Source organism: Culex pipiens, chromosome 1 (genome assembly GCF_016801865.2).
Source record: "Culex pipiens pallens isolate TS chromosome 1, TS_CPP_V2, whole genome shotgun sequence".
Taxonomy (NCBI): domain Eukaryota; kingdom Metazoa; phylum Arthropoda; class Insecta; order Diptera; family Culicidae; genus Culex; species Culex pipiens.
Window position 1 is genome coordinate 75,245,986 of NC_068937.1, and position 12,305 is coordinate 75,258,290.

The window sequence follows — 12,305 nt, forward strand, 5'->3', positions numbered from 1 at the left end:
ATTCTGACAACCATATATTAGCCTCAGAGCACTGGACTTCATACTAATGGAGAGACCCCACTCGGCACACCCGGATTAGCGGATGCTGGGGCTGACGATTAATCAAAGAGGGAAGACGCTTGCCCGTCGGAACCAGCAACGCCCGTTGGTCGTCCATAAACCGGCACCGCCAGCTGGGTTTGCCCGTCGGCTCACGGAGACAAAAGAGTTCCCAAAATTGTGAACAAGCGTTCATGAAAATGGGAACCACGAACAAAGTGTTCAAATTTCATGGTACGTTTTTCAAAATCGTACCATGGGATTTGAACACTTTGTTCGAGGTTCCCATTTTCATGAACGCTTTTTCACGATTTTGGGAACTCTTTTTTCTCCGTGCTAGAACATGGGACGAGAAGTGGATCAATCCACTGCGAGACTCCAAATATATGTACCAAAACGGCCACCACAGTATCCAGCTGCTATGGTGGCGGACGCAATCATGTCTGTAGCATTTTGTCACCTGTTTTTCTTTCAAAATAAAGAGACTGTATCATCCCCCACACCCGCCCTCTTCTTTATCGATGCCTCTTTATATTTTCCAGTTGACGCAACCCGACCACCATCGCTGAAGGTGGATTGAACGGCTCTTGACCAGCTTCGGATACAGATCTTTCGCTGGCGGTTGAAATTTTCATGTTCCAGCTTGAACACATGAATCTTCATGAATATCGGCGATCTTGATCCATGTACGTAATCGTTTTCAAAGCAGGGCAGGACTCACACATCATTGTCCTTCTCTGAGAGCATCAACTGTCCATGGGCCACTCTCCGGCCGTTGATCCGTAACATGTCTTTTCCAAAGGACAAAGAAGATATCAGATCTTGGCGCTAGTCTAGCGGAAAACTGAAAAAATACAGATTACTTTGGATTACTTTTAAATTCAAACGAGTTTCAGTACTTTTTTCGACCAATTCGACTTTGACTGCGAGCGGATGTCCAAAAAGGTCACGTCTAGTTTCGACTCGTTGTTCAGGGATCGTGAAAGCGTCTTGAAAAAACACCGGTTGGCTGACTTCCCTGCTGGACAAAACCTCCAACGATGGCCTGCGCGCACCAACCATGCGATACAGATCCGCACCTGCCTGGGTGTGCCTCGATCCATCGGAAGATGCGGCTCTTTTCGTAAACTGACCGTCTTGTTCATGGACGAATTCTCCACGATATGATCTCCGTACGCGAGGAAGAAGGTACTGACGGGCTTTCCAGTTACCGTATGTAGATGAAGGAGCTGCAACGGGTCGTCTGGGAGCGGAGGGACGCGGATCAGTTGATTACAGCTGGAACCCGTGAGGCGGCTGAAGATCATCTGGACTGGGTACGACCGAAATAGTCCTGAAAATAGTAGTTCAGGAGAAGATTTATATGCAGCTGGTCGGGAAAACGGGAGGGTCAGGTTCGATTAAGACAATTTGAATTCAAAATACCTACTATCTTGGTCCGCCGGAACAAGTGGCCACAAGAGCCAAGATTTGTATCACAAAAAAAAATATTAATGACATCAAACAGAAATACCACAGCCTGCTTTGAACTGTCAAAACAGTTAAAACCGTTAAAACCTCTCGCGCCCGTGCGAACGGGTTGGTTTTAACTTGGTTATAACTTATAACCATTTCGTTAAAACCGGCTATAACTCGCCCGTGCGAACGGGGTATTACGTTTGGCGGTTTAAAATGCATTTTATTATGAAATGTGGCCTCAAAATTTATCATAAATATATCGTAACGGGGTCCTCGTGGCGCAGGGCCCGCATAAAGTTTTACTATAAACCTACAGTAGATGTTATGGTTATCACACGATAAATTCTATGGTTATTTTTACCATGATTCTACAGCAGCCGTTATGTTTTTTCACCATAGAATATATCTTATTTTGGGAATTTATTATAAAAAAGGGGTATTGTTAGGCACAGTCACCATAAAAATTTCGACTTTTCCCTATACAAAAAAAAACCAAATACTATACATTCTACCGTATTTTCATTGATGCCTTTTCCGTCCAAAAAATTACCCTGACTATAGAAAACATAATACATTTATAATAAAAACAGTAACCATTACAATGGTTTGCACAGTAAATTCACAGTTCTTCATGGATTTTTCCATACTAAATAGTACGGTTTAAACTATATTCGTACATTGAAATAAATAATAACTACAGTAAGTTTTATTGTATTTTAATTTTATTTATTTTATTTTTTCTCCACTAAATTGTACTGTAAAACATATATTTATACATTAAAATTAATGGTCAATATGGTAAGTTTTATTGTATTTTTATAGTTTTTTTCGTAGATTTAAAAAAAATAGTACTTTTTTTCCGCGTCGTTTTCTTTTAATATTCTGCTTCAATCCGAACTTTCTGACGTTGTTCGAAATGTTTGTAGCCGGTGCCGGAACTACTGCTTCGTACTTGGGATGAACTCTCGCGTATTTATGAAGAACAATCCTCATTGGAATAGGCCCCTGTAAAAGAGAAACACACTAAATTAGACATAGGGAATATTTTCATATGTTTGTTTCGGTACAAATGCTATTAAATTAGCTGTTACTAAAATTCTAAAATTCTAAACTTCTAAAATTCTAAAATTCTAAAATTTTAAAATTCTTAAATTTTAAAATTCTAAAATTCTAAAATTCTAAAATTCTGAAATTCTAAAATTCTAAAATTCTAAAATTCTAAAATTCTCAAATTCTAAAATTCTAAAATTCTAAAATTCTAAAATTCTAAAATTCTAAAATTCTAAAATTCTAAAATTCTAAAATTCTAAAATTCTAAAATTCTAAAATTCTAAAATTCTAAAATTCTAAAATTCTAAAATTCTAAAATTCTAAAATTCTAAAATTCTAAAATTCTAAAATTCTAAAATTCTAAAATTCTAAAATTCTAAAATTCTAAAATTCTAAAATTCTAAAATTCTAAAATTCTAAAATTCTAAAATTCTAAAATTCTAAAATTCTAAAATTCTAAAATTCTAAAATTCTAAAATTCTAAAATTCTAAAATTCTAAAATTCTAAAATTCTAAAATTCTAAAATTCTAAAATTCTAAAATTCTTAAATTCTAAAATTCTAAAATTCTAAAATTCTAAAATTCTAAAATTCTAAAATTCTAAAATTCCAAAATTCTAAAATTCTAAAATTCTAAAATTCTAAAATTCTAAAATTCCAAAATTCTAAAATTCTAAAATTCTAAAATTCTAAAATTCTAAAATTCTAAAATTCTAAAATTCTAAAATTCTAAAATTCTAAAATTCTAAAATTCTAAAATTCTAAAATTCTAAAATTCTAAAATTCTAAAATTCTAAAATTCTAAAATTCTAAAATTCTAAAATTCTAAAATTCTAAAATTCTAAAATTCTAAAATAAAATTCTAAAATTCTAAAATTCTAAAATTCTAAAATTCTAAAATTCTAAAATTCTAAAATTCTAAAATTCTAAAATTCTAAAATTTTAAAATTCTAAAATTCTAAAATTCTAAAATTCTAAAATTCTAAAATTCTAAAATTCCAAAATTCTGAAATTCTAAAATTCTAGAATTCTAAAATTCTAAAATTCTAAAATTCTATAATTCTAAAATTCTAAAACTCTACAATTCTAAAATTCTAAAATTCTAAAATTCTGGAATTCTGAAATTGTAAAATTCTAAAATTCTTAATATCTCAATTTTCTAATTTCCTAATTTTCTAATTTTCTGATTTTCTAATTTTCTAATTTTCTATTTTTCTTATTTCCTAATTTCCTAATATCCTAATTTCCTCATTTCCTTATTTTCTAATTTTGTAATTTCTTAATTGTTAATTTTTTTAATTTCCTAATTTCCGAATTTCCGAATATCCGAATTCTGTAATTTCTTAATTGTTTAATTTTTTAATTTCTTAATTTCCTAATTTCCTAATTTCCTATTTTCCTAATTTTCTTATTTCCTAATTTCCTAATTTCTTAATTTCTTAATTTCCTAATTTCCTAATTTTCTAATTTCCTAATTTCCTAATTGCCTTATTGCCTGATTTCCTAATTTCCAAATTTCCTTATTTCCTAATTTCCGAATATCCGAATTGCCTTATTTCCGAATTTCCGAATTTCCACATTTCCTAATTTCCTTATTGCCTTATTGCCTGATTTCCTAATTTCCTAATTTCCTAATTGCCTAATTGCCTAATTTCCTAATTGCCTGATTTCCTAATTTCCTAATTTCCTTATTTCCTAATTTCCTAATTTCCTAATTTCCTAATTTCCTAATTTCTTAATTTCCTAATTTCCTAATTTTCTAATTTCCTAATTTCCTAATTGCCTGATTGCCTGATTTCCTAATTTCCAAATTTCCTTATTTCCTAATTTCCGAATTTCCGAATTGCCTTATTTCCGAATTTCCGAATTTCCACATTTCCTAATTTCCTTATTGCCTTATTGCCTGATTTCCTAATTTCCTAATTTCCTAATTGCCTAATTGCCTAATTGCCTAATTTCCTAATTGCCTGATTTCCTAATTTCCTAATTTCCTTATTTCCTAATTTCCTAATTTCCTAATTTCCTAATTTCCTAGTTTCCTAGTTTCCTAATTTCCTAATTTCCTAATTCCCTAGTTTCCTAATTTCCTAATTTCCGAATTTCTGGATTTCCTAACTTCCAAGTTTCCTAATTTCCTTATTCCCTAATTTCCTAATTTCCGAATTTCCGAATTCCCAAATATCCTAATTGCCTAATTTCCTTCCAAGATTCAGCATTTTGAGATTCGGTCTGATGAGCAGCTCTATATGTTTATACATTAAATACAAAATTATGTGAACATTTCTCGAGTTTTATAATTTTTAAAAAAATTATTTTTTGCATTTTGAGTGTTTTTAGAACCGCCTTGAGTCAGGGGTATTCAAAAACACCCAAAAAGCAAAAAGTGAAAATTTTGTTTATAGGACCTTTTCAAAAAAAAACTCGAGATTTGTAATTATCAGTGGCATTCAAATTTGCAAATCCTATTATTTCATTTATTCATCAAAACAAATTTAACACTGGCACCGTGCCAATAAACGTCAAACGCTACTTTCTGTTTCTGTTATTTTTCAGTTGCGTACCACTCAACAAAATTCTTTTCGTGACCTTTTCCTTGACTGTTGTTTGAACGTTCACCGTTGAGCATCAACACACAACTTACCTAACGATTTTCGCCTCCAGACGAAACGACCATCCTGAACAAATCCGGCCGGAAGTGTCCGCAGCAGGCGCCGGGCCTGGTAGAAGAAGTCCCTGTAAAAAAGAGGGACACACACAGTTTGTTCAGACAATTGCTCTCGCAAACTTGACCTTGACCATTCTCTTTTGAACATAACCAAACTTGTCCGCACGATCAGCAAACGTCAAATCAAAACAAATTGCTGCCGGATCTTTCTCCGGATCTCTTCCGTAAAAGATCCGGCAACAATTTTGTATGGCTTGAAGTTTGCGGAGGGTACCAAAAAAAGGTAAACAAATCACTTTGTGCATCCGCCAATAGCTTGAGAAATTTGCCTGAAAATGCCTGCTGCTGTTGCGGGTGCGATTCCGCCCTCTCCAAGTTCAACAAAACTCCTTATACTCACCCAAATATGAAAAAGTTCCGCCATCCCAGAGCCGTTCCGGTTCGGTCACCCGGCAAATTTGTCCAAGACCGTGTTGGACAAACGCCGGATGTTGCCTTTTTCACGAACACACGCGATTTCACAAACACTTTTTCGATTAAACAGCGGCCAAACACGATCGACACAAACATGATCGAACACGCGCGCGATTGAAAACAAATGACAGCTCGCCATGGTGCGTTCGTTAGGGGAGCGTCGCCCAGTTTAGGTGTCATGGTGCGTTCGTTAGGGGAGCGTCGCCCAGTTTAGGTGTCATGGTGTGTTCGTTTTGTGATACTTAATATTTTTTGCCGTTTTTATTATTGAATAAAAATGTTTATATGTTTAAATGTTTAAATGTTTAAATGTTTAAATGTTTAAATGTTTAAATGTTTAAATGTTTAAATGTTTAAATGTTTAAATGTTTAAATGTTTAAATGTTTAAATGTTTAAATGTTTAAATGTTTAAATGTTTAAATGTTTAAATGTTTAAATGTTTAAATGTTTAAATGTTTAAATGTTTAAATGTTTAAATGTTTAAATGTTTAAATGTTTAAATGTTTAAATGTTTAAATGTTTAAATGTTTAAATGTTTAAATGTTTAAATGTTTAAATGTTTAAATGTTTAAATGTTTAAATGTTTAAATGTTTAAATGTTTAAATGTTTAAATGTTTAAATGTTTAAATGTTTAAATGTTTAAATGTTTAAATGTTTAATATTTTAATATTTTAATATTTTAATATTTTAATATTTTAATATTTTAATATTTTAATATTTTAATATTTTAATATTTTAATATTTTAATATTTTAATATTTTAATATTTTAATATTTTAATATTTTAATATTTTAATATTTTAATATTTTAATATTTTAATATTTTAATATTTTAATATTTTAATATTTTAATATTTTAATATTTTAATATTTTAATATTTTAATATTTTAATATTTTAATATTTTAATATTTTAATATTTTAATATTTTAATATTTTAATATTTTAATATTTTAATATTTTAATATTTTAATATTTTAATATTTTAATATTTTAATATTTTAATATTTTAATATTTTAATATTTTAATATTTTAATATTTTAATATTTTAATATTTTAATATTTTAATATTTTAATATTTTAATATTTTGATATTTTAATATTTTAATATTTTAATATTTTAATATTTTAATATTTTAATATTTTAATATTTTAATATTTTAATATTTTAATATTTTAATATTTTAATATTTTAATATTTTAATATTTTAATATTTTAATATTTTAATATTTTAATATTTTAATATTTTAATATTTTAATATTTTAATATTTTAATATTTTAATATTTTAATATTTTAATATTTTAATATTTTAATATTTTAATATTATAATATTTTAATATTTTAATATTTTAATATTTTAATATTTTAATATTTTAATATTTTAATATTTTAATATTTTAATATTTTAATATTTTAATATTTTAATATTTTAATATTTTAATATTTTAATATTTTAATATTTTAATATTTTAATATTTTAATAGTTTAATATTTTAATATTTTAATATTTTAATATTTTAATATTTTAATATTTTAATATTTTAATATTTTAATATTTTAATATTTTAATATTTTAATATTTTAATATTTTAATATTTTAATATTTTAATATTTTAATATTTTAATATTTTAATATTTTAATATTTTAATATTTTAATATTTTAATATTTTAATATTTTAATATTTTAATATTTTAATATTTTAATATTTTAATATTTTAATATTTTAATATTCTAATATTTTAATATTTTAATATTTAATATTTTAATATTTTAATATTTTAATATTTTAATATTTTAATATTTTAATATTTTAATATTTTAATATTTTAATATTTTAATATTTTAATATTTTAATATTTTAATATTTTAATATTTTTATATTTTAATATTTTAATATTTTAATATTTTAATATTTTTACATTTTTATATTTTAATATTTTTATATTTTCAAAACTTTTATTACATGATTCGCATTATTTAAAAAAATCGTTCAAAAAAAGTTCACACTGTGCAACTATAACATTACAATTAAACTTACTGTAACAAAAATTTGGAAAAAAATGCATTATGAGATTTCCAATAACAAAACCATGTTATTTGCTGTCTTCATGAATTTTACGGTAGTTTTATTGTTTCAATTTATAACATTTCCAATAACAAAACCATGAAATTGACTGTAACCATGAAATCTACGATAGCTTTATCGTCATTCCAATGAAGTTCAAAAAAATCAACCATAAACTAACCATAGATATTATAATATCTATTGTAACTGCATGGTTTTGACAATGCAAATCATCATATAATTTTATGCGGGCCCCGCATAAAGATTTCTGATAAACTTACAGTAAATTTTAACGTTACAAAACGATAAAAAATATTGTCATTTTGACAGTGTTTTAACAGTAGACAGCATCGTTTTTTAAGATAATTTGCGTCGTATTTTGGGATTTTACCATAAAAAAGGGGGGTTGTTATGCACCGGTACCATAAAAATTTCGAAATTTTTCCATACATTTTTTTTTCAAATACGACACTTTTTACTGTTAATCTAATGTTGCATTTTTCATCCAAAAACTCGTCCTGACTATAGAAAACATCATACATTAATAATAAAAACAGCAAGCATTACAATGCATTGCACAGTCAATTTACAGTTCTTCATGGGTTTTTCACTACCAAAATGTACTGTAAAAACTATATCCGTACATCGAATAAAATAATAACTACAGTAAGTTTTATCGTTTATTTATTGTTTTTTCTCCACAAAACTGTATGGTAAAAATATAAATGGACATTGAAGTTAATGGTTAATACAATAAATTAATGAGTATTTTTATCGTTATTATTTGTATTTTTTTCACTTTATTTTGCACTTTTTTTAGCGTCGTTTTCTTTTGTGATTCCGCTTCAATCAGCCAAGCAAACAGTTACTGTTTGGCGTTGTCCGGAATGTCGGTATCCGGTGCAGGATTCACTGCTTCGTACTTGGGATGGACATTCGCGTAATCGAGAAGCACAATCCTCAGTGAAATAAGCCCCTGTTGAAGAGAAAATACTAAATTAGACAAAAGTAAAATAATAAATAATGTTGCAAAACTACGTGGTGATTACTGAAAATTGCATTTTCAACCAATTTTGAACTTAGAAAAAAAAATGCAACAGACAGGTTTTTAATCGTGTTTGTTACCGTTGTACATACAAATTTACATAGGACTTTAGGACCCTATTGGTTTTGACGTTAGAGTGCTTTTTTAATTCAAATATGTTCGATTTAACTAATCCGCTCTTTGGTAAGATTTCTATCTACCATCGCCAAATTACAATCGAAAGTTTATTACACCGACCAACAAAATTTCTCCGCAGGCTCAACTCGAGGGGAAGCAAGAACTTTGGGGTTCCCAGAAGCACGTGCACTTTGAATTTTTACAAAAATGATAGAGAGAGAGAGAGAGTAGTTCAAAAATGTGTATGGGGTAGCACGTCAGTTCGTCAGTGAATGAACTTACAATTTGGATTTTCTGGAATCATTACAACGTACAAACCTAATGGCACATGTCAGGCCGACGTTTGGCGAAAAAGTGTCCATCCCCGCCAAACTTTTCATCGACATCACCGAGTCACGACGTTTTTGCAAGTTTCTAGCAGAGTTCTTACAGAGCTGGATATTTTTACAGCATTCTAGCAGAAATGTTCTAACGTTCTAGCAGTATTGGCAGAACCAGCTCTGCTAGAAGAATATTTAGTGACTGGGATGACGCGAGAAAATTTACCGATGAAACATTCCAAAAATTCTACCAAAATTGTAAGTTCTAGTATCGGAAAGTTACCCAGTTAATTCAATCCGAATTCTGAAACGGAATCTAATTGGAATCGCAATTCGCAATTCCGTTTCAAACGCAACAACCGGTTCCGTGTTCGAACCGGTTGTTGCGTTTGAAACGGAATTTGTGTACGATTCTAATTAGATTCCGTTTCAGAATTCGGATTGATTTGACTGGGTTCTCACGGTCATTGGAAATAGTCGTGGATAGACCTAGGGGTTCCCAACTGATGTGAAAAAGTTTTAGTCTATAAACAAATAGGGATCAAAATTTTGATCTCTAATCACTTCTCCGACATCAGTAATCATTTTTCGAACTTGCTCGCAAATTTTAAATTTAATCGGAAAAATCTTATTTTTCTTGAAAAAAGTTTCATTTTTAACCACATGATCACCCCTAATTCTGGCCCGATGTCGCCATCATGTGACCGCGCGCTCTGTTTGTTTGTCAACAAAGCTGCAGCTGGATGGTGAGACGAAGTGAGGGGGAAGAGGTTTTGACATTTTTATGCCAGCATCTGGCCCGCCACCTATTTCGTCGGTCGTTTCCAACGACCGAGTCCAGTTAGGAACTGATCGTACAATACTTTTGAGAAACTATAATTGAACGTCAAAGACTCGTTCGAAATAGAAACAACATCGATCAAAAATCAAATGAGTTTTTCAACGTTAGCTTCTCAAGCCGTACCTCTGCCCAGATGAAAGTTTCCAAGGTAAACATTTCACTTCATACCCCAATACTCACACGTAGTTGCTGAACTCCTTGTTACCATTCCTGAGTCGTACTAGATCCGTCATCCGGTGGATCTATCCAGCGGTCCAGCCTACACCGAGAACGCAGTCACTCCATACCAGCGCTTCCACACATACTTTCGGCGCACCACGGCGGTCCGGGATGTGTGCAGCAGCAGCAGGTTCACCGTGGAGAAGTGTCCCTGTATAGAAAAGAAAAAAAATGGTTATGGAAAATTCCTTCCGCTGTTGTGATATGAGATACCGCCTTCCAAAAATTACGCCAACTTTCAATTACTCACCTAAAAATATTGTTGCTTCACAGCGGCAACACCTATTCGCCAACCCCGAACCTTTCCGATTCGGTCTTCCGGCGGAACTGTCCAACCCGGGATCGGGGCCATTATTAGCACCGCGAACACGCACAAATGCCGGGGATGTTCCACATCCCCGGGGACACACGACTTTACGCGGAAATTTCCTCTCGAAACGCGCGACACGAACAGGATCAATCATGCGCGAATGAAAAATAATGACAGCTCGCTCGAACCATGGTGCGTTCGTTTCAGGTGCGTCGCACAGATTTAGTGTAATGGTGCGCTCTTTAAAAGAAGGTCGCACGGGTTCAGTGTTAATGTGAGTTTGCGTTCAAAAATGTTAAAATGTTTAAATGTTTAAACGCTTAAATGTTTAAATGTTTAAATGTTTAAATGTTTAAACGCTTAAATGTTTAAATGTTTAAATGTTTAAATGTTTAAATGTTTAAATGTTTAAATGTTTAAATGTTTAAATGTTTAAATGTTTAAATGTTTAAATGTTTAAATGTTTAAATGTTTAAACGTTTAAATGTTTAAATGTTTAAATGTTTAAATGTTTAAATGTTTAAATGTTTAAATGTTTAAATGTTTAAATGTTTAAATGTTTAAATGTTTAAATGTTTAAATGTTTAAATGTTTAAATGTTTAAATGTTTAAATGTTTAAATGTTTAAATGTTTAAATGTTTAAATGTTTAAATGTTTAAATGTTTAAATGTTTAAATGTTTAAATGTTTAAATGTTTAAATGTTTAAATGTTTAAATGTTTAAATGTTTAAATGTTTAAATGTTTAAATGTTTAAATGTTTAAATGTTTAAATGTTTAAATGTTTAAATGTTTAAATGTTTAAATGTTTAAATGTTTAAATGTTTAAATGTTTAAATGTTTAAATGTTTAAATGTTTAAATGTTTAAATGTTTAAATGTTTAAATGTTTAAATGTTTAAATGTTTAAATGTTTAAATGTTTAAATGTTTAAATGTTTAAATGTTTAAATGTTTAAATGTTTAAATGTTTAAATGTTTAAATGTTTAAATGTTTAAATGTTTAAATGTTTAAATGTTTAAATGTTTAAATGTTTAAATGTTTAAATGTTTAAATGTTTAAATGTTTAAATGTTTAAATGTTTAAATGTTTAAATGTTTAAATGTTTAAATGTTTAAATGTTTAAATGTTTAAATGTTTAAATGTTTAAATGTTTAAATGTTTAAATGTTTAAATGTTTAAATGTTTAAATGTTTAAACGTTTAAATGTTTAAATGTTTAAATGTTTTTAAAATTTTAATATTTTAATATTTTAATATTTTATTTAATATTTTAATATTTTAATATTTTAATATTTTAATATTTTAATATTTTAATCTATATATATAAAAAATTTCGATGGTTTTGTTCGAACGCGAATCAGTTCACTACGGAGCGTCGGATTGAGGTGCTTTTAGTTGCGTTGGGTTCGTATAGGCCCAAGGAAGGTTTTTACTCTAACTAATTGACACTTTGGCCACTCTGGAACCGATTCCGGAGCATCGACAAATTGTATGGAGAAAGAGACATAAAATTATATTTTGATCACAGGAGGCTGAATAAGCAAAAAATCAAGAAACGTCAAAAAACGAAAAAAGGGCAGAACGAAGTTTGTCGGGTAAGGCTTGTATTTTAATATTTTATTTTTTTAATATTTTAATATTTTAATATTTTAATATTTTAATATTTTAATATTTTAATATTTTAATATTTTAATATT

At 28.8% G+C, this 12,305-nt stretch overlaps 1 protein-coding gene and 1 long non-coding RNA gene across 3 annotated transcripts; both read right to left on the minus strand.

Moving 5' to 3' along the window:
- Window positions 1–392: 392 nt before the first annotated feature.
- LOC120426716 (uncharacterized) lies at window positions 393–1,623 on the minus strand. 2 transcript variants are annotated; one of them, XM_052706438.1, is made up of 3 exons: window positions 1,469–1,623; window positions 939–1,372; window positions 393–883 (listed from the first exon to the last, which is right to left on the minus strand). In XM_052706438.1, exons 2-3 carry the CDS (start codon window positions 1,344–1,346, stop codon window positions 764–766), a joined length of 528 nt encoding a protein of 175 aa, XP_052562398.1. In that variant the 5' UTR covers window positions 1,347–1,372; window positions 1,469–1,623; the 3' UTR covers window positions 393–763. The 2 variants fall into 2 exon arrangements, with proteins under 2 accessions (XP_052562398.1, XP_039447426.1); XM_039591492.2 differs by lacking the exon at window positions 1,469–1,623 and having other exon boundaries at window positions 939–1,461.
- Window positions 1,624–7,668: 6,045 nt separating this feature from the next.
- On the minus strand, window positions 7,669–10,897 carry LOC120426720 (uncharacterized). The gene is made up of 3 exons (XR_005606744.2): window positions 10,549–10,897; window positions 10,260–10,449; window positions 7,669–8,732 (listed from the first exon to the last, which is right to left on the minus strand). It is a non-coding gene; the product is annotated as an uncharacterized LOC120426720 (long non-coding RNA).
- Between the last annotated feature and the right edge of the window lie 1,408 nt (window positions 10,898–12,305).

Excerpts from the sequence above, each read along its gene's own strand:
- LOC120426716 (XM_052706438.1), bottom strand. The coding sequence starts at position 1,346 with ATGATCTTCAGCCGCCTCACGGGTTCCAGCTGTAATCAACTGATCCGC. Across the intron at positions 884-938 it reads AGTCGAATTGGTCGAAAAAA|TTTTCCGCTAGACTAGCGCC; the intron begins GTACTGAAACTC and ends GTATTTTTTCAG.